We start from the raw sequence: 22,758 nt of genomic DNA, 5'->3' as shown, positions 1-22,758 counted from the left end.
TTATTTGTTTCCTGGGGGGCCAGGAGACCGAGACGGCCAGGTCTGTTTTATTGATATATTTACTTGTTTTCTCCAACCCCCCCTCCCCAGGCTGCAGCAGTAAAGGCGGCGGCGGCGGCGGCGGCGGCGACCGGGAGAGGGGGAGCAGGTGGAGAGTTGAGAGACTGCAGTGAAGCTACCCTGGAGACATGGCGGACCAATGCCTCTGAATAAGCAAAAAAAGAAAAGGAGAAAAAAAGGGGGGTTAAAATAAACAAATAAATCCCCCTCTGCTTCCCTCTCCCTTTTCCTCCTCGGTCCCCAGTGCCAGCTATGATGCCGGGTTGAGGTAGCAAAACGAAGCCGAGGAGCCGAAGGACAAATGGTGCAGCAGCCTCGGGGGGGCTTTGGATTCCTCCTTTCCGCTCCTTCATGGTGCGCCGCATCCCCTCCCTTAGCCTTAAGCCGATGTAGCTGGCTGCTTCTCAGGAGGAGCCTGCCGGGGAGAATCGCCGGCTGCCCTGTGCCTCCTGCATCTTTCCATCCCTCCATCTGTCCGCCCGTCCCTCCTCCTCCCTCTCCCCTTGCATCTCACTCCATCCATCCATCCTTCTCTTTGCCTCCCCCACCCCTCCAACCTCCAAGGCTATGGCTGCGGAAGAGGTGTTGGAGACGGTGGATCACTATAAGTCCGAGATCGAGAGGCTGACCAAAGAGCTCACGGAAACAACCCATGAGAAGATCCAGGCTGCGGAATATGGGCTGGTGGTCTTGGAAGAAAAACTCACCCTCAAGCAGCAATATGATGAGCTGGAAGCTGAATATGATGTCCTTAAGCAGGAGCTGGAGCAGCTGAGAGAGGTGAGATGGCTTTGAAGATTTATGGTGTGTTTCCCTACTCCACACCCTAGTGTGCTAGTTTCCCCCCACCTTCCACTTTTTCACTACATTTTTAAAATATAGGATGGAAAAGCAGCTCAGTATCTCTTCTGCTTAGAATTGTTCTTTGATAAGGCTTTGTATTGTAGGCCGGATGATTATAGTTATCTAGGCGCTATGTTTGCTTGAGACTGAAATTGCAAGGTGTGATTTATCACAGGACTCAAGGATCAGCCCTGACCATAGAAGATGCTTAAGAATGGATTATGGATGTGATATTTTAAACCTACGGCTGACTAAAATCCTAGCATTGCTTAAACTTGCATAGAAATAACTTCTGGCTTTCAGTTATTTTTTATGCAAGCATTGTGATTTATTGCTGTTATAAGTGGGTGGCTTGGCTCTTAGTCAGAAAAATGGTATGAACATTTAACCTTTAAAAAAACCCACACATATTTTATAACAATATAAACTACAACAAACTGTGTATGCTGACTTTACTTTGAGGTTATTTATATGTTTGCTGTAGTTTCACCTGTCAGTGGCATCCACCATCTTTCCTTCAAAATCTGTTTCTGTACCAGCACAGAAAGATTTGCTTGATCTGAAGCAACCAAGCTTGTCTGACATAGGTAGACAATCACATACAGCTCATATGTATAGCTAATCTTTGCGTTTCGTTGGGTTCTTTCTATATTTTCCTATTTGTGTGTTTTGAGAAGAGATGCAACAAAGGTTTATATTTAGTGCATTTAACTATTTCCAGAGGGTTCTGAATTCTGTTAAGTTCTATTAAGTCAATCAAGTTCAGAATTCTGAAATACGTTCATTTTTGTGTGTCTAGGAATCATGATATTTCACTTATACATGATAATATGTGTCAAGGGGTGAACTCCTATACTGTATAGGAGTAAGCCTGACTGCATACAATATGACCTGTTTCCACATAAATATTCATAGGATCACATGGCACATAGACAACCTCTTTATATAAAAGGTAAAGTATAATGGGCAAGATCTAGTAAGATTCAGCACTTAATGCTTAAATTTTCCACTGAAATCAATGTAACTTAAAAGTGTTTCTATTATGCTGGATTATGCTTGAGATGAATTCTGTAGACATGAGGAACCACTGTTTTATTTATTTATTTATTTATTTTATAAAGCTATATTGCTACATATGTCATACAGTAAATTAAACTTTATGTTGCTTTTTGCTTTTTTCAAAAGTTCCTGAGACATCTCACTATTTTTAGTAAGATTTTGTAAATGCAGTTTGCATTTGCTTGAGACACCTGAGTATATAAACTATTACTTTTTTGTTTATGTCTGTAAATATATGTGCCACAATATGATCAAAATCTCCACAGTAAATTTCAACTTTCTTGGTACAAAAAATTCCCAGAGACTTTCTTGAACCACAACTGTAATGAAAGCTTGACTTGGTCTTGTTCCCCAAAACTTTCTGAAGCTCAATATGTGAGACAAATGAAAGACAGATTGAGACAGGTATTACCTTTAAAAATGATTTTTATTTTTATATAACAAATACTGCATAAAAATCAACATAACCCCTCTGCCCTAAACATATCAGGGAGGTACAAGTTATTGCTTAGAGACTTAGAGTAATGCCTTAAGCAATAGTATTTATTTATACTAATTTTAAATTAAATTTTAAAAAGTTTGACATACAAATTTCAACACATAATAAATTTAACTTTTCTTGATTTAAGCAATACCGGTAGTTACTTGAAGTAATAGTCTTAATATTTGAGATAGAACTATTGCTGATGAATGTAAATGTTCAAGTAATATATTTGGGATACAGTCATAAAGAGTTCAACAGGAGAAACTACTGGTACGGTACTAGACAGCATTGTCATGAAGATGGCTGATACTTTTCATCAAGCAAGAAACTGAGCAAGGGGGTATTTAAGATCTTGCCTAGTTTTGAAGATTAGTAACATAATTTAAGTGTGTATAGTTTGATGGACCAGTAATAAGATATCATAAGATACCATAAAGAAGCTACTAACTATATTGGGCCCTGACAGAATTCTGCCTGAATTATATTCTTATCAAAACTGTAATTGCTTCCCTCCAAAGGATTCTCCAGTAGATTGGTTTGGATCATGATCAATTTAAAACAGTATTGGAAAATTATCTTGTAGTTCTGTCTACGCTGGAAGGAAATTGTTTAAATCCCCTTAAGAAAATGAAATTAATGCTATATAGAAATCTTGCATAGCTTTTATGTTGAGATGATTTTGATAGAATCCCATGACTCTGTGTTGACTTCCAATATTAGATTTGTCAACTTTTTACTGTGACTTAAACAGAGCTATGTGACAGCTAGAAATTCAAGAGCAGCAGCTTTTGCAAGCATGAAAATATAGTGATGTGTAAACCTTTACATATTGAATTTCTGCCTGATATGCAGCTATTAATAGCAAAGAAGCCTTATGAGAAAAAGGTGGTAACTGATGGTGAAACAATTTAACAAGTGGTGGTTCATTTTTGGGTTCATTTTGGTTTTTTTTGGAGAGAATACATATTATATACAAATTCTAGGTATCTGTATTGTTATTTCTTTTTGGTTCCCCAGTATGAATCATTTTTGTAATAAGATACAATATACAATAATATACAATATACAATAATATACAACAGGTATATACAATATACAATATACAAATACAATATACAATAACATACAACAGGTATCAGTACAGTATTCTATTCCAGGTATCTCATACATTTTTTGAAACCTTTGCCAAGCCACAGTTTCAAACTAGTTTTCAGCTCATCTTCTAAGTAGTACTGTAGAAGGTGGCGATACAGTGGTACCTCAGGTTACAAACACCTCGGGTTACAAACACTTTGGGTTACAGACTCCACTAACCCGGAAGTAGTACCTCAGGTTAAGAACTTTGCCCCAAGAAGAGAACAGAAATCACATGCTGGCAGCGCGGCAGCAGCGGGAGGCCCCATTAGCTAAAGTGGTACTTCAGGTTAAGAACAGTTTCAGGTTAAGAATGGACCTCCGGAACGAATTAAGTTCGTAACCATAGGTGCCACTGTACAGCATATAACTATCATACTGATGAGCAATCAATCTTTTTTCTTTTTTGTAAAAACCAGTTTGCAAAAAAATGCAAATACCAATACATTACTGCAGCTCTAAGTGTCTCTAAATAGATGATGACATTGCCCTCTTCTGGAATGGAACCTCTTGTTGGAACCTTGTGTTTACAGTAGATGAGATACAACCAGCAAGTGGTCTTAGGTAGTTCTGATAGTACTTACAGTCTGGCATAGTTGTTGTTGTTGTTGTTTAGTCGTTTAGTCGTGTCCGACTCTTCGTGACCCCATGGACCATAGCACGCCAGGCACTCCTGTCTTGCACTGCCTCCCGCAGTTTGGTCAAACTCATGTTCGTAGCTTCGAGAACACTGTCCAACCATCTTGTCCTCTGTCGTCCCCTTCTCCTTGTGCCCTCCATCTTTCCCAGCATCAAGGTCTTTTCCAAGGATTCTTCTCTTCTCATGAGGTGGCCAAAGTATTTACAGTATTTACTTATATATTTATTTATATATTTATATATATATAATATATATATATATATATTTATATTTATAAATTTATATAATATATATATTTATATTTATATTTATAAATTATATATTTATAAATACTTATATATTTATTTATAGTATTTACAGGATTATGGTGCAATCCAGTCAAAATTAATGAATGAGGATTACTTCATATGCCACAGTGGACATTACTCCATATTTATTACAGGATGCATATAATTGTGTTCATCCAGCTTAATGTAATTTATTTACAATACCAGACAATATCATCATTACTGTCCTGCTGCTTACAAGTACTGTACATCCTTCCAGAAGAGCAAGGTTCATGCTGTGTTAATTCCAGCTATTTTTTTATTTAACAGGATTTATAGACCACTTTTCTTTCCTCTCCCAGGCTTCTGTCATTGGTCTTCCTTTCCCCTTATTCCTCTGGACTACTTCCTTAATTTTCTTTTCCCAGACACCCTTTCTTTCTTTCTTTGGCCTACTGCAATCTCAGGCTCCTGCTTTTTTCCTTTTGGGTCCATTCCCTGTGATTTGCTCCTGATTTCTTGAGGCTACAATCCTATACCTAGATTATATCCTATACCTGGGAGCAGCCCCTGTGGAACTCAGAGGGACTTGCTTTTGAATAGCAACAAGGCTCTCTCCCTTGTACTGAATCTCCCTAGGGTCAAAGGAGCACTGTCAATGGCAACCAGGGGCCAGAGTAGTACAGCCAATGACAATCCACAAATCCTTCATCTTGTTCCCTTGTTCAGTATTATTGTCACCACCACAAGCCACAGTGTATTAATACATAATACTGAGATAGGAAAGTAAAAATGTAATGTAATTTAGGACATTATTGCCCTAAATATTTATATCCCTACTAATCATTTTAGACCATGATCTGATCGATGCAGATTGTGCATACCAATACATTACGTTGGTATATTAGTTTGGGTTGTTTGTGTTACTATTAGTTTTGTGGACCTGATGTGGTATGCGGTAGAGAAAGGAATATAGTAATCAATGATCTAATAAGGAATATGAATTCCAGTAAGCTAGGCAGGCATTATGTCTGCTACCTTGATCTAAGAGCATTCTTTGAAGAGTGAGGAATCATTCTATTGCATTTAGGTTTTCAAAGAACTGGACCAATTAGTAAGAGGGTGAAAAGGCAGATACTGTTATGCTGACTGTACAGCTTTCAAGGTTGCAATGTGCATGCAGTAAGGCAGTCTTACAGCTTTAGGGAAGACTGAATGAAATGTTAAAACGAATGCAAGTCTTTAGAAGCTGATAATAGTATGTGAGGAATGAAGTCCTTAAAGAGGAATGTTATTGTCCCATATCTTTCAAGTCTGTCCATTCGCCCTGTCCTCTTGAAACACTTTGCTGGTATGAGAGGGATGTATACTACAAGTGGTGCAGCAATAAAACTGTTAGCACATTTGCAAACCTATGCAGGCTCCAGTATGGTTTCAAATTGTATGGGGGACCAAATGTTGAGATTCCTACTTTGCAGGGACTTGGACCAGATGACCCTTGGGATCCCTTCCAACTCTACAATTCTATGAAACTATGATTCTGTCAGAAAACTGAGAAGGATTGGGCTGTAATGTGATATGTTTGGGTCACCTGCAACCTTTACTTTGGAAAGACCCTTTTCCATCTCAGGACTGTCTCAGCCATGACACTAATGGGGTACCAGTGAACCTTTAGATGTTGCTGGAATCAAACCCCCATAACCCCCAGGCAGTATGTCCAGTGGTTCAGCTATTGTCTGAACCAAACTTGAATGACAATGCAAGAGTCTGGGAAGCTGAGACATGCTCTCGAATATGGGACTAAGAATGCTGACTAACTTTTAAGGTTGTTATAATGATAGCTCAGATTCTACTCAAAAAGTGCTCAGCACTGTGTAAAATTTCTGTTCTTGTTAATAAGGTAGTTTAGAGATTATGTTTTAGAGAATGACATACAAACTCAGTGGCAATCCTATGATCAGGAGACAAAAATCCTGTTTGAGAAGACAACCTAGCCAGATGGGCAAGGTAGTAGTAGTAGTAGTAGTAACAACAACAACAACAACAACAACAACAACAACAACACTATCCCAAATAGTTCAAAACTGATGTGTGTGTGGGAGAGTCCATATTCAGATATTTACTATGTTGCATTTGAAAGGAAAATTAATCAAGGTTATTCTAATAATGACTCTGGTGTGAGGTTGTATGTCAGAATAAAGTTTTCATGAACTAGGTACAAACATGTTGCTTGTTGAAACATATTTAAAACTAAACTATTTTATTTGTGATGCAGGTAAAATGTGATTTCTGAATTCATTGTTTATTGTGTTGCATACAAATTGAATGTTTAACTGCAATATTCAAGTTCAAGAATTATCTTTTGCTACCAATGAAGTTCATTTATATTTCTTTTGACTACATGTAAACTGCTAAACGTTACAACATTACATAGAAGAATAGAACAATAACGCAAACATACAAGTAAAAGTAAGTAAAACAGTTGTAAAAGAGAGAGAGGGTGAAAGAAATCTGATCCTGCCCACAAGCCAACTCATCCTTCTGTATCTGAAGAAGTGTGCATGCACACGAAAGCTCATACCTATGACAAACTTGGTTGGTCTCTAAGGTGCTACTGGAATGATTTTTTATTTTTATTCATCCTTCTGTGAAAGCTGCAAAAATAAAAATGTTTTTAGCACCTGACAAACTGTATACAGTGTTGGAGCCTAACTTCAATAGGCAGTATATTCCATGTTGGATTATGCTGTACTGAAAGTCGTAGTCCTAAACCCTGTGGAATGAACCTCCAGCTATTGTGGCACCACAAGGGGGAATCCCCCAGATGACTGTAGCAAATGGGCAGTTATACAGGGGGGGAGTCACCGTTCTGTGGTCCTTGAATATTACTATTGAGATTGCCTCTGCCAGGGAGGTTATTGGGTAGCAAGACAGGTAGTACACCAACAGTATCCCAAATTTGTCTCTGGCCCAACATCAGATGCAGGCCCTTTAGCTCCACCCTAAGTTGAAGAAGTCTTCTGGTAAATTCTTATGAACCATGGGAATTGCCCTCCTGGCTCCCCAGCATGTGCTAGTGCTATACTGAGAGAACCTGGGTGGAGAAATCTGAGTCAAATCAACTCCGCCAAGTTCAGTAATACATAAGCTCCCTCATCCACAATTAAGGACTCAGCTGTTGTTGTTGTTTAGTCGTTTAGTCGTGTCCGACTCTTCGTGACCCCATGGACCATAGCACGCCAGGCACTCCTGTCTTGCACTGCCTCCCGCAGTTTGGTCAAACTCATGTTCGTAGCTTCGAGAACACTGTCCAACCATCTCGTCCTCTGTCGTCCCCTTCTCCTAGTGCCCTCCATCTTTCCCAACATCAGGGTCTTTTCCAAGGATTCTTCTCTTCTCATGAGGTGGCCAAAGTATTGGAGCCTCAGCTTCACGATCTGTCCTTCCAGGGAGCACTCAGGGCTGATTTCCTTAAGAATGGATAGGTTTGATCTTCTAGCAGTCCATGGGACTCTCAAGAGTCTCCTCCAGCACCATAATTCAAAAGCATCAATTCTTCGACGATCAGCCTTCTTTATGGTCCAGCTCTCACTTCCATACATCACTACTGGGAAAACCATAGCTTTAACTATACGGACCTTTGTCGGCAAGGTGATGTCTCTGCTTTTTAAGATGCTGTCTAGGTTTGTCATTGCTTTTCTCCCAAGAAGCAGGCGTCTTTTAATTTCGTGACTGCTGTCACCATCTGCAGTGATCAAGGAGCCCAAGAAAGTAAAATCTCTCACTGCCTCCATTTCTTCCCCTTCTATTTGCCAGGAGGTGATGGGACCAGTGGCCATGATCTTGGTTTTTTTGATGTTGAGCTTCAGACCATATTTTGCGCTCTCCTCTTTCACCCTCATTAAAAGGTTCTTTAATTCCTCCTCGCTTTCTGCCATCAAGGTTGTGTCATCTGCATATCTGAGGTTGTTGATATTTCTTCCGGCAATCTTAATTCCGGCTTGGGATTCATCTAGTCCAGCCTTTCGCATGATGAATTCTGCATATAAGTTAAATAAGCAGGGAGACAATATACAACCTTGTCGTACTCCTTTCCCAATTTTGAACCAATCAGTTGTTCCATATCCAGTTCTAACTGTAGCTTCTTGTCCCACATAGAGATTTCTCAGGAGACAGATGAGGTGATCAGGCACTCCCATTTCTTTAAGAACTTGCCATAGTTTGCTGTGGTCGACACAGTCGAAGGCTTTTGCATAGTCAATGAAGCAGAAGTAGACGTTTTTCTGGAACTCTCTAGCTTTCTCCATAATCCAGCGCATGTTTGCTATTTGGTCTCTGGTTCCTCTGCCCTTTCGAAATCCAGCTTGCACTTCTGGGAGTTCTCGGTCCACATACTGCCTAAGCCTGCCTTGTAGAATTTTAAGCATAACCTTGCTAGCGTGTGAAATGAGCGCAATTGTGCGGTAGTTGGAGCATTCTTTGGCACTGCCCTTCTTTGGAATTGGGATGTAGACTGATCTTCTCCAATCCTCTGGCCATTGCTGAGTTTTCCAAACTTGCTGGCATATTGGGTGTAGCACCTTAACAGCATCATCTTTTAAAATTTTAAATAGTTCAGCTGGAATATCATCACTTCCACTGGCCTTGTTATTAGCAGTGCTTTCTAAGGCCCATTTGACTTCACTCTCCAAGATGTCTGGCTCAAGGTCAGCAACCACACTACCTGGGGTGTACGAGACCTCCATATCTTTCTGGTATAATTCCTCTGTGTATTCCTGCCACCTCTTCTTGATGTCTTCTGCTTCTGTTAGGTCCTTACCACTTTTGTCCTTGATTATGGTAATCTTTGTACGAAATGTTCCTTTCATATCTCCAATTTTCTTGAACAGATCTCTGGTTTTCCCCATTCTATTGTTTTCCTCTATTTCTTTGCATTGCTCATTTAAGAAGACCCTCTTGTCTCTCCTTGCTGTTTTTTGGAAATCTGCATTCAGTTTCCTGTATCTTTCCCTATCTCCCTTGCATTTTGCTTGCCTCCTCTCCTCCGCTATTTGTAAGGCCTCGTTGGATAGCCATTTTGCTTTCTTGCATTTCCTTTTCCTTGGGATGGTTTTCGTTGCTGCCTCCTGTATAATGTTACGAGCCTCCATCCATAGTTCTTCAGGCACTCTGTCCACCAAATCTAAATCCTTAAACCTGTTCCTCACTTCCACTGTGTATTCATAAGGGATTTGATTCAGATTGTATCTTACTGGCCCAGTGCTTTTTCCTACTTTCTTCAGTTTAAGCTGGAATTTTGCTATAAGAAGCTGATGATCTGAGTTACAGTCAGCTCCAGGTCTTGTTTTTGCTGACTGTATAGAGCTTCTCCATCTTTGGCTGCAGAGAATATAATCAATCTGATTTCGATGCTGCCCATTTGGTGATATCCATGTGTAGAGTCGTCTCTTGTGTTGTTGGAAGAGAGTGTTTGTGATGACCAGCTTGTTCTCTTGACAGAACTCTATTAGCCTTTGCCCTGCTTCATTTTGAACTCCAAGGCCAAACTTGCCAGTTGTTCCTTTTATCTCTTGATTCCCTACTTTAGCATTCCAATCCCCTGTAATGAGAAGAACATCCTTCTTTGGTGTCATTTCTAGAAGTTGTTGTAGGTCTTCATAGAATTGGTCAATTTCACTTTCTTCAGCACCGGTAGTTGGTGCATAAACTTGGATTACTGTGATGTTAAAAGGTCTGCCTTGGATTCGTATCGAGATCATTCTGTCATTTTTGAGATTGCATCCCATTACAGCTTTTGCCACTCTTTTGTTGACTATGAGGGCCACTCCATTTCTGCTACAGGATTCTTGCCCACAGTAGTAGATATGATAGTCACCCGAACTGAATTCGCCCATTCCCTTCCATTTTAGTTCACTGATGCCCAGGATGTCGATATTTATTCTTGTCATCTCATTTTTGACCACATCCAGCTTACCTCCACTCATGGTTCTTACATTCCAGGTTCCTATGCAATATTTTTCTTTACAGCATCGGACTTTCCTTTCGCTTCCAGGCATATCCGCAACTGAGCATCCTTTCGGCTTTGGCCCAGCCGCTTCATCAGCTCTGAATCTACTTGTACTTGTCCTCCGCTCTTCCTCAGTAGCATGTTGGACGCCTTCCGACCTGAGGGGCTCATCTTCCAGCGTCATAACTTTTATATGCCTGTTGTCTTTGTCCATGGAGTTTTCTTGGCAGGGATACTGGAGTGGCTTGCCAGTTCCTTCTCCAGGTGGATCACGTTTAGTCAAAACTCTCCACTATGACCTGTCCATCTTGGGTGGCCCTGCATGGCATAGCTCATAGCTTCTCCGAGTTATTCAAGCCCCTTCGCCACGACAAGGCATTGATCCATGAAGGACTCAGCTATACAGCTGCAAATAAAATGTTTTAAGAGTGTTTTAAGTGCCATATACAATGTGACACTAGATTCCCATGGTTCATAAGAATTTACCAGAAGATTTCTTCAAGATTTCTTCACTAGATAGCAATGGTGAGCCTGATGGAAAATTCAATGTGTTTTTAAAAACGCTTTTAAAAAAGCATTTGCAAAGTGGTTTTTATATGTTTGTTGATTCCACAGTCGTGGATCTATGAGGTCTTATTATGAAGCAGTCTGGAGTTTAGTAACAGCACCACCAGGCTAGGGGCAAGGTGGAAGAGAATCCCAAATTGGGAAAGGATGGAGAACATGATAGTGTATGATGATCATCCCCTCCATCCTTAACCTACTTCCCTCTGCCTGATAGCATTGAAATGGGGACCCCTCCCACTTGTTGCCCCAAACTAACCTTGCACACAGACATTCTATGAGACCCACTAAGCAGGCTGGCAGTAATTTCAAAAAGCAGACATCAGAGCAGCTGGTATCCTATCAGTCATACCCAGATTAAAATTTGCACTGGTTCTGCTCCATTTTCCACATGGGGTAGCACATACCACCCGAACCTTTCACAGGCTCGCACCCTGATTGGTTTTGAGCAACTTTTATATCCTTCCACCTCACACTATTTACCATTGCTCAACAAAGAATTCAGGGTTTTACCCTTCGCTTGTATGGCAACCTTGAAGGGGCAACCCAACTGTCACCCTGTCAGGGTGGCTCCTCTAGCACTGGACCTATTGTCCATATCAGTGTCTCCTCTACTCCAGAAAACAGATGAAAACTGATGGAACCTATTTGGAAACTTCTGAGTCAAGCCTGGATGCTTTGGCTATTTCAGTTTCATACAGCTTGGTCATTCATTTCATTTCAAAGTGTTGGTGCTGACCTTTAAAGCCCTAAACGGCCTCAGCCCAGTATACTTGAAGGAGTGTCTCCACACCCATCATTCAACTTGGACACTGAGGTCCAGCACCAAGGGCCTTCTGGTGGTTCCCTCACTGCGAGAATTGAAGTTACAGGGAACCAGGCAGAGGGCCTTCTCGGCAGTGGCGCCCACCCTGTGGAACGCCCTCCCATCAGATGTCAAAGAAATAAACAACTATCTGACATTTAGAAGACATCTGAAGGCAGACCTGTTTAGGGAAGTTTTTAATGACTGATGTTTTAATGTATTTTTAATATTTTATTGGAAGCCGCCCAGAGTGGCTGGAGAAACCCAGCCAGATGGGTGGGGTATGAATGAATGAATGAATAAATAAATAAATAAATAAATATTTCCTAGGAAGGTTCAAGGGTATACAAGTAGCACAATCTACATTTCCCTGAATTCTATGGGAAGCCATGTTGGTTTCAGTGGAAATGTACTGTACCCTTGAGCTTTTAAAAATGCAATACTGGATTAATTGTATTCTATGCGTTCATGGATCACTGTTCCACTCTCTTTCTCCATTCATTTTCTAGTTAACCACAGGGCTATAGTCTCATCATTGTGATTCCAGTGAGATGCTGCTCCAGCAGCAAAGTTATGTGAATTCTATGTGAATCTCATAGTAATTTCCATTGGCTCCATTGTAGATCAGTCAACAGAAGAACTGCCTTTAAAGATATGCAGTTTATAGGTTTGTGGCAGGGAGTCATGCATGTTTTTGTAATCCTTCTGATTCACAGTTGTAGGTATGGGTATCATCCTCTATTAAGTGAATTGAGAAAATGTAAATTGTGCATGTGTTGGGGTGGAGCAAGCAATTTAAAAGAAAACAGATGTTTCTAGTTTTTATTTTTTTTAAAAAAACCTCTTAAAATAATGATAATTAAGAAAAACTGATTGTAGATGGATTATTAGAGAGACATGATTGTATTTTTCTAGGTAAGTATGTACTATCTACTGTCATAATGGCAAGTGACTGTGAACCATAATTGTTTTCCTAACCCGAATGTATTTTGACACCCATCAGTTTTTGTACATTTGCTTCCAAAAGAAGCATGTAGCATTGTTCTGACAGTAAAAACTGCAGCATGGCAAGGTTAAAAGGTTAAGAGCAACCCAGAGAAAAGGGAAGCCCAGTCTCAGTACAGTATTTCGTCTCCAGTGTAACCATATCTGCATGCTGTATGGAAGAGCACCGTGCAGCGTAGGGTTACAGTGAACTGAAGCTATATGGGAGACCAAAATGGAGTTTATATAATAAAAAAATTGAAATATTCATTTTACAGTGACAAAGATAAGTAATTTCTTTTACTGTTCTATTTATTTCTATCCTATATATAGACATACAATATAAAATAAAAATTAATACATTAACACAGTAAATTGGACACATGTAATTAACACGGGACGCAGGTGGCGCTGAGGGAGGGTTAAACCACAGAGCCTAGGGCTTGCTGATCAGAAGGTCGGCGGTTTGAATCCCCGTGATGGGGTGAGCTCCCGTTGCTCGGTCCCAGCTCCTGCCACCCTAGCAGTTCGAAAGCACGTCAAAGTGCAAGTAGATAAATAGGTACCGCTACAATGGGAAGGTAAATGGTGTTTCCGTGTGCTGCTCTGGTTCTCCAGAAACGGCTTTGTCATGCTGGCCACATGACCTGGAAGGCGTACGCCGGCTCCCTCGGTCAATAACCTGAGATGAGCGCGCAACCCCAGAGTCGGTCACGACTGGACCTAATGGTCAGGGTTCCCTTTACCGTTACCTTTAATTAACACTACTCAAAATTACTGGCAATTAAAAAAAAACACCTGACATCACTAACACCAGCGTTAAATTATTTGAAACTGCAAAGCATTTAAGCAACAGAAGTCAAATACTAAAAGGTTTCCAAAGATTATCTAAAAGTTAGAAGTGAGGAAGCTTTTTCAGCTTCACTGGGGAGGGGATCCATAACTGGGGAGCTACCACTGAGAATGTCATAGTGCTGGTAGCCATCAGCTGATCATCCACTAGGGATGGACCAGAGAACCAGTCTCCTGAGGATTCAGACAGGTTCATCTATGCAAAGGTGTGCACTATCTTACTGTTTTCTAATGGAGGCAGGATTAACTCAATAGAAGAAAGATCCTGGATTCTGTTACCTTATATACCAACCTTTATACCAACATATTTAGTTGTGTCAATGTTCACATGTCATTGTACTGGCCTATGTTCAATGTCTTGAGTGTTTTATTGCACTGATTTAACATCAGATCTTGTGGCATTGCAGTGGTGCAAGGGTGGGGCAATTAACATGCACATTTTTAAATAAAATGTAAATAGTAATCACAGGAATAAATAGCAATTGAGGCTTGTCTCCAAAAAAACATCTTCAGGGATGAGAATTTTACTCAGACCATGCCATGGCAGGGAAGCTTTAAACTCTACTTCCCCACCACTTCAATCCAATTGCTCCTTGTGCACCTGCCATTTACATTTTTATATTTTAAAAAAATTACATTAATTGTGTGAATGCAATTAATGTGATTTATGCATTATGTCTTATAATGACATTAATTGCATTCGCACAATTAATGTCAAGTTCAGTTTGGCCCATTAATCCTTTTCAAACCCATAATTCCATCAAGGATAGATTTGACCCTTTCCCTTTATATCTCATATTATATTTAGAAAATGAGTTGCTATGTCTCCCACAATCTGGTTTATAATTACTCCTTCATATTTCTGCTGGGTTCTCACTTCCCCGTTTCCTTCTTCCCAAATGGGAGAAATGTAATTAAAAATACACACAGACCTGGAAAACGTTATTACTTGCAGCCAGATCTGGTTGTAAGGCCAAGGAATAAATACCTAGCTATGTATATGCAGCAAGATTGTAAATGCAAATACATTAGCTCAATCTTGGGACTATCACAGTTGAATTTGTGTGCACACAAATATCTTTCCTAGCAACTTCAAAAGCACTTTTTCCACCTATATTCCTAACTATAGAAGCAGTTCAGCAGTATTTCAAACTGCCCAGAGAACAGAATTGTTTTTGCCATTGAAGTGAATGGAGAGAACCTGACTTGTAAAGGAATTCAATATATGTGAACCAAAGCCTTTGAATTGGTAGCCACAGTATTTAAATGATTAAAAAATAAATAAATGCAACTATTTTAGCTTTAGTTACAGGTAGGTAGCCGTGTTGGTCTGAGTCGAAGCAAAATAAAAAAATTCCTTCAGTAGCACCTTAAAGACCAACTAAGTTTTTATTTTGGTATGAGCTTTCGTGTGCATGCACACTTCTTCAGATCTGATTTTATTTTAGCTTTCTTTGTAATAAAGCCTTCTGTACTTTTGGGGTGATGCAGTTGATATTTTGAGGCAGATATCTGTAGCTCTAAGAGTTAATAACTTTTTTGTTTTAGCAAAAAAGGCTGACATTCATAGCTTTTTAGGAGCAAAACTTCAGTAGGCACACAAAAAAGCAGGAGACTTATGAGTGAGAGCAAAATAATGCAGTTATTCTGCCAGTTTCAGTCAGATGAAATGTCCCCATTGTGAACTGCCTCTGTGTGATATTTTCAAAGCTATGTTCGCAAGTTGGGTTGCATAGAAGGAAGGCAAGGGGAAAAACATTTTTGAAAAGTTCCACAAAAATCAGTATAGGGCACTTTTATATATGATACTAAATGCAATTTTAAACCTTTCTCGTGGTACTGTATTTATGCCTTGTATAAATGCAAGAGAGAAAGTGAGAGGGTACCATTTTTAATTTTATTTATTTCCAAACGTATTAATTACATTGGTATTCTTGGAGAGATCACCTTATTAGAATGGAAGAAAGAGTATTTAAATATGTCTTTGACAGCCAATTAGGATGGAAATTGCCTTAATGGGGGATAACATCTATGTGATTTGAATGGGATTCAAGAATCTAAAAAACTGCCTGAGAAGACATTGGGGAATTAAAAGCTTCAACTGACTGGGCTTAATTGGGATATAACAGTTTGTGACAGATAATGTGTTCGCTTCTCTTACTTTTTTGTGTGGCTAGGGATGAAATCCTTCCTTAGTGTGCATCAGTTTCCAGAAGCTGTCATAACTAGAAAGTGAGTTTCCTTTATTCCATAGTTCTGCAAAAGGGGCACCATTTTTAAATTCCTTGAATGCACCTTCAGATGTTCTTGAATCAGTCAGACTTCAGATTTTTATCCTACTCAATACCTGTGGCTTCTCCATGTTGCATTTCTTTCTGTTAAATAAATCATGGCATGGTGTAATATGAAGTTATATTTACTTAATTTTAAGACCTGCTAAGGAACAGATGATTGTTATTATGCCCTCATATGTAAAACAACAGAATTCTTTTTCCTATGACTCTAGCTGCACAAACTTGATCTATTCATTTTTTGCTGTGATTGTCTGAGGTAAGTGCTTACCCCATTTTTCCAGAAATGCAAAGACTTTTCAAATGCAGCAGAAAATATGTGGTCAACCCATGGTAAAACCCCACCCCCCATGTGAAGCTACCTGAGATTTCTGGTAATTACACCTAAATGTATACTGTATCCTAATCCCATGTTCCAGTGAAACATGTTTTTTTCCTGGCATTGCAGGGATACAGTGACTACCTTGAAGGCTGGTTATGCTGCCTTTGATGTTTAGGTTCCTCAGGATAAATAGCAGTGTGCTGTTCATCTGCAATGCATGCAGAAATCAGAAACGAGATAGTGTGAAATGCTTTAAATAACTGCAATTGATTCTGCCCTCCGCCTCATGCCATTTGTAAAGAGAGGTAGTGCAGCTTCGCAAGTGACAGGAAGATTATGAATTTGAGAACATCTTGGGGAATGAGGATGGGGAGCTGCAGCAGAGGAGCCTGGGAGAGAGCCAGGGAAGTGAGTCAGCATCACCTTGGCTCTTGCCAAGGCAGTGGCTAATGCATGCAGCCTGAACAATGGATGACATCAGTAGGGATCTCAGACAGGAAAGGCATATAATGGTATAAAACTTTTCCTATTTAAAACACTTAATCACACAGGCAGTAATAAACATGGCAGAATAGTCAACTTAGTAGATTTTGGAGTGGGAAGCAAATGGGATTCAATTTATGGTTACTATAAAATAATTCCCTCTGGTAACAATGGAGCTCCCCTTCCCCTATAAACCACCCTGGTGTTACAGCTGTATGTCAAGTTTAGAGACATTATTTTAGTTTTCGGCAGACACTTCTCTGCAGCATTTTTTTGATATCTTGATTGTAGAGGTGCCATGAAGTACTTCAGGGGTCCTTTTACAGATCAGTAACAGTATGTGTGGTGTGGTGCTATTGCCCTCCTGACACTGGCACCACTACTGCATATCTGCATATGAGGTTGTGGCAAGGGCGGGGTTATATGGGTGCAGACCCACATGGCCCAACCTGTCCAGGTAAATAGCAGAGATGCTAGTGTTGGGAAGGCAGCTTTGCCCCTCCCTACTCTGCTACTGGTGCAGATTACCCTTTATCACTGATTATAAAAAAAAAATCGCTCAAGGAATCCATCTTTGCCTCAGGGTTTGGGTCTTGTCTATATACAGGCTACTTCCCATTTATGAAGGGGTTGTGTTCTGAGGCACCATGCGTGTCAGCAGGATGCGCATAAGTTCACCATGTTCTGCCTCTTTTCGCCCCCTTGCAGTGCTGAAAACAGTGGATGTGTCAGAGGTCGCACATGTGCTGATCGCGTGTAAATGGAGAGTTGCCCATGCTGCAATCCTATATATACTGTATATTACCTTGGAGTGAGCCAGATGAACTCAGTTAAACTTGCTTCTGAATAGACATGCATATGATTCTGCTGTAAAAATCTAAAATTATTGATAATCATTTGGCACTTGCAGCGCAAAAGACAGGTCCTCTGCTGGTGTACATTATCATTGTCTAATTTCCCCCTGCATTTATTTTCATCAACAACACTAGCAGATGTGCCCTGCTTCAAATACTGCACTAAAGTTCAAATGACCTATAATATGTTATAGCATCAATAGAGTGCTTGATTTTTGTAGTCGGGAAAAGAACTATTAAATTTCTGCAGCATTAACAAGAGAAGCTCTGTTTAAATATTATTTTCTGCTTAGTGTAGTCAGGATAATTTTGTCCAGGTACTATCTTAGTTAAGGAAGTCACAGTGTGTTTAATAAATTATTAACTGCCATAGTCTAAATATTGAAAAACTGTTCCTTTCTCCTTCCAACTGCAAATCAGTATTTTCCTTTTAAATATCGGCATATGCATATTCACTGAAATGACCATTACAGAGAGACCTTTAGAAAAATTAAGGAAACGGCTCTTAGCACTAGACTGTGAGGACATGGCCTGTGAGGACATTCTTTAGAAACTATGATTATGAAATGTAGTACACAGTTTTTCCATATTTATTATTATTACATTTGCATCCCACCAGCAAGTTTAAGACATTATATATGGGATTATCTCATGTTAACCTTACAACAGCTTTGCAAGGTAGGTTGAGACACCACAGGAGGGTAGACTGCTGTTGGCTGGTTGGCCACGGTGAGAACAGGATGCTGGGCTAGGTTGGCCATTCATCTGATCTAGCAGGCTCTTTTCATTTTAGTTTTAAATAATTTTTATTCAATTCTAACAACATGACAGTATAACTATTTGACAATGTGTGGCAGTTATATAATCTCTATGGAATATATGTAGCAAATAAGAAAAATTTAGATACTGTAGTGATCGTCAGCAACAACAGCAAAAACAGAAAAGAGAAAACAAAACGGGAGGAAAGGGGGGAAGGAAGAAAAAGATATAAGAAAAAAAAATCTATGAATGAGTTTAAAAAAAATAATGCAACATTTATTGGGTACATTTCTCAACATTATTTGAGGAGCAGTTATCATGTAATAAACACTTGAAGAGTCCAGTAAGTTTGGAGCAGGAATGGTTATACAGATGTGAATATGAAAATAATTATGAATATAATTATGACTGCGATGAGATAAAGGGAACCTGGGGGCTCAAAACCTTTTCCTTTTATAGGATCGTTCTAGCCATATTGAGCTATATTTTGTTGGTGAGGGTGTTGATTATTATCTGAGAGATTTGTATGCATAATAAAATTACACCAAATTGTTGTGAAGCTGTCTTTTTGCGGCTGTTCCTTCAGTTATCATAGTTTATTTGTTAGTTCACTGGAAAAGCAGACTCTTCATGTGTGCCTATTGTGAACTCATGGCCACATTGCATGTAATGCATAACTGCTACATGAAGGAGCCTAGCTGTCTTCTACACATGCATATTTCCCATTCCCCTTCCCTCCTCCCATGCAGCCAGGGAGAGGAATTCAGAAGCTTTTGCTTTTACTTAAACACAGCTTGTTCTTTTCACCTGAATGGGGGATTGTGGTTTTTACACAATCTGTGGTTAGTTTCTACAAGTTAGCTTCATAACCCATGATTTGAAGATGACTTGTTTTTAAACTAACCATAGGTAGTGTTAAACCACAACCCCCCATTCAGATGAAATGACAAGCATTGGTTAGGGGAAAGCAAAAGCTTTCACACTACTGTTCCTAGTTCCATGAGAGGGGAGGGGCAGTGCACAAGTCTGGGAGGACACTATGTTTGGTGACGTAACACTAGACCATGGTCTTGCATTGCATCAAACGCAGTCAGTGACGTGTCCCATGCCTTGCAGTGAACTTAAAGCTTGAATGGGAATTGACCCCATATGGAACTCACTCCCACAATGAAGGAAGTAGATAGCCATGGTTGCTATTCTCTGACTCTACAGTTGCGGCCAGCAATGCTTCAAATACCAGTTGCTGGAAAATAAAGAAAGGGAAAGTGCTATTGTGCTCAAATCCTGGTTGGCCACTGTGAAAACAGGATGTTGGACTATAAGGGCCATTGACCTGATCCAGCAGGTTCTTCTTATTTTCTTATGAGCCAACCCAAGTCTAATATTTTCACACAATATGCCATACTAGTTCTTAAAGCAGGGCTGAGCATTTGACTCGTTTTTTAAAAAGAGTCAATTGACAAATGTTTTTTTTAAAAAAAAAATATTTTAGAACAGCAAAAACAATATTTTTCTATTCAACTAACTGCTTGTATACTTACGCTAATTTTGCACGTGTGATTTGTCTCATTTGCAGCAGCGTATGATGTCCTTTATGTCAACTGGAACTTTCAGAAAGCTGTAATTTTTGCGGCTGTTGCAGAAAACAAAATAGTGTCATTGGCAGTCCTAGGCTTTTGTTGCTGATGACAGTTTGAAGATGGCTTAAAGTGATAACTGGTGGCCAATATAAGAACATTTATTAGGCTGCTAGGTTAGCTCCTGAGTTTTGTAGCTGTAAAAGAAGTCTGGTTCCAAGCTAGAGTTTATTAAAGTCTGATATTTCTTGAACAAATATGATTTTTTGTGATGCAAAAACCTGGGCAACTTCCCTCTTATTCAAGGGAGTTTCTTAGTCTGTGAGTCCTTAAAGTGGTTGCCAGTGGTTCATTTGCATCTGTTTTATTCTGTGTTACACCTTGTAGTGGGATATTGCAGTGGTACCTCGGTTTAAGAACAGCCCTGTTTACGAACTATTCAGTTTATGAACTCTGCAAAACAGGTAGTAGTGTCCTGGTTTGCGAATTTTACCTCGGTCTAAGAACAGAATCCGAACAGTGGAAGGGCACCGGTGGCGGGAGGCTCATTAGGGAAAATGCGCCTCAGTTTAAGAACGGTTTCGGTTTAAGAACGGACTTCCAGAGCGGATTAAGTTCGTAAACCGAGGTACCACTGCATTGCTGAACTATTGCTAGGCTGGTTTAGTTGTTACTGTTTTCTATGTTCTTTTTGCTGCTGTTATCCATAGACTGTTTTTTTAATTAGGTAACTCATATATGGAAATACTAAGCAAACAAACCAGTTTATTTTTTGTGTGTCACTATTAGTGTAAAAATGAAGTCTTCACAGCGGAGCCTGGTAACTGAGGAGGGGAAAGAAAGATGAACAGATATTTTGCACATGTATGTAAACTATCCAACATGGAGTTTATTCCAATTAATCATAAATATCAGTAGAGCTATACAGAGTGGTACCTCGGTTTAAGTACACAATTGGTTCCGGAAGTCTGTACTTAACCTGAAACGTACTTAACCTGAAGCGAATTTTCCCATTGAAAGTAATGGAAAGTGGATTAATCCGTTCCAGACGGGTCCGCGGATTACTTAAACTGAAAGTACTCAAACCGAAGTGTACTTAAACTAAGGTATGACTGTAATAAAAACAGGTCCCTACCCCAAGGTGGGAAACGTGGAGGCAGCAGAGGGAGGACAGGAAGCTGGAGGGGAGGGTAAATGGGAAGAAATCCCATTGTTGTCTGGTTTGCAGACAAAATTAATGTGTTTGGGAAGAGATTTCATTAGGGAGCATGGCCAGGGGCTTTGAGCTGTGCCCATGCTTGCGACTTAGTATATTTTCCTCAAGGTATCCTTCCCTTTCACATACTGCTGTGAACTGAGCGTCAAGGCCTCTCTGTCACAGCTGACTGAACACAGAGCAATCAATACCAAGCAGTGTGATGAAAACATATGACTGAGAAGTGTGAAAAAGACAAAGGACCAATTGGGGGAGGGGGGGAAATAAAGGAAGGAAAGGATGCATATAAAACAAATGTTATTATGTTGACTGTTCATTTTGTGGATTACTGTGAGCCATAATGTTAGCATTTAACTAACAGGCCTTTTTCTTTGGTGGCCTTTACCTCCTGATTTTTAGGAAATTTACAGGACTCAAATTGGAGTCCTATCACATTACTTCATATTGTGTCCTTAGATATACTGTTGCTTATATGTAACTGAGTACATCTGCATATCTGAGGTTGTTGATATTTCTTCCGGCAATCTTAATTCCAGTTTGGGATTCATCTAGTCCAGCCTTCAACGATGAAGAAATATCAACAACCTCACATATGCAGATGACACAACCTTGATGGCAGAAAGCGAGGAGGAATTAAAGAACTTTTTAATAAGGGTGAAAGAGGAGAGCGCAAAAGGGGGCTTCCGGAGGAAGCGTGGGAGGGGGCTTTGAAGCTGTGCCGGAGAGCGAGTGGGATCGCAGGCTGAAGGGGAGAGGGAGAGAGAGTTAAAGCTCGAGAGGGGGAGAAGAAAGGCGACCCACCCCTGCGGTCACCTGGGATCCCCTGCTCTCACTTTTCCCAAATGCTCCCACCCCGGAAAAACGAAAGCAGCCGAAGGGGAGGTGGTGGAAAAGAATTCTGCTCAACAGAAAGCTGGGAAAAGAAAATGTTTTTGAAAATAATAATAATAAAGGCCGCTGTCTATGTTGCTGCTGCCGCCAGGTCAAACCCCTGGGAAGATTGGGGCCTGGAACAGAAGGAAGAGGAGCAGCCCACCCCACTCCCTGAGCCAAGGCAGGCTGGGGGGTGATGGTGGTCAGCACCAGACACTGATCTGTGGGGCTTTCGGCGTGGCACCTCTGAGGAGACCCACAAGAGCGCAAAATATGGTCTGAAGCTCAACATCAAAAAAAACAAGATCATGGCCACTGGTCCCATCACCTCCTGGTAAATAGAAGGGGAAGAAATGGAGGCAGTGAGAGATTTTACTTTCTTGGGCTCCTTGATCACTGCAGATGGTGACAGCAGTCACGAAATTAAAAGACGCCTGCTTCTTGGGAGAATAGCAATGACAAACCTAGACAGCATCTTAAAAAGCAGAGACATCACCTTGCCAACAAAGATCCATATAGTTAAAGCTATGGTTTCCCCAGTAGTGATGTATGGAAGTGAGAGCTGGACCATAAAGAAGGCTGATCATCAAATAATTGATGCTTTTGAATTATGGTGCTGGAGAAGACTCTTGAGAGTCCCATGGACTGCAAGAAGATCAAACGTATCCATTCTGAAGGAAATCAG

The 22,758-nt window shown here is 40.2% G+C and overlaps 1 protein-coding gene across 4 annotated transcripts in view; it reads left to right on the top strand.

Moving 5' to 3' along the window:
- BICD1 (BICD cargo adaptor 1) overlaps window positions 1-22,758 on the top strand; it is a 148,152-nt gene that overhangs the window by 185 nt on the left and 125,209 nt on the right. For all 4 annotated transcript variants that reach the window (XM_035126583.2, XM_035126581.2, XM_035126582.2 and 1 more), the window contains exon 2: window positions 91-840. In XM_035126583.2, coding sequence (XP_034982474.1) covers window positions 628-840 — 213 coding nt within the window. In that variant the 5' untranslated portion in view covers window positions 91-627. The remainder of the gene's footprint in view (window positions 1-90; window positions 841-22,758) is intronic.

This window comes from Zootoca vivipara, chromosome 10, assembly GCF_963506605.1.
Source record: "Zootoca vivipara chromosome 10, rZooViv1.1, whole genome shotgun sequence".
Taxonomy (NCBI): Eukaryota; Metazoa; Chordata; class Lepidosauria; order Squamata; family Lacertidae; genus Zootoca; species Zootoca vivipara.
Note: the sequence above shows the minus strand (reverse complement) of the source record. Positions and strands in the feature narration are given on the sequence as shown.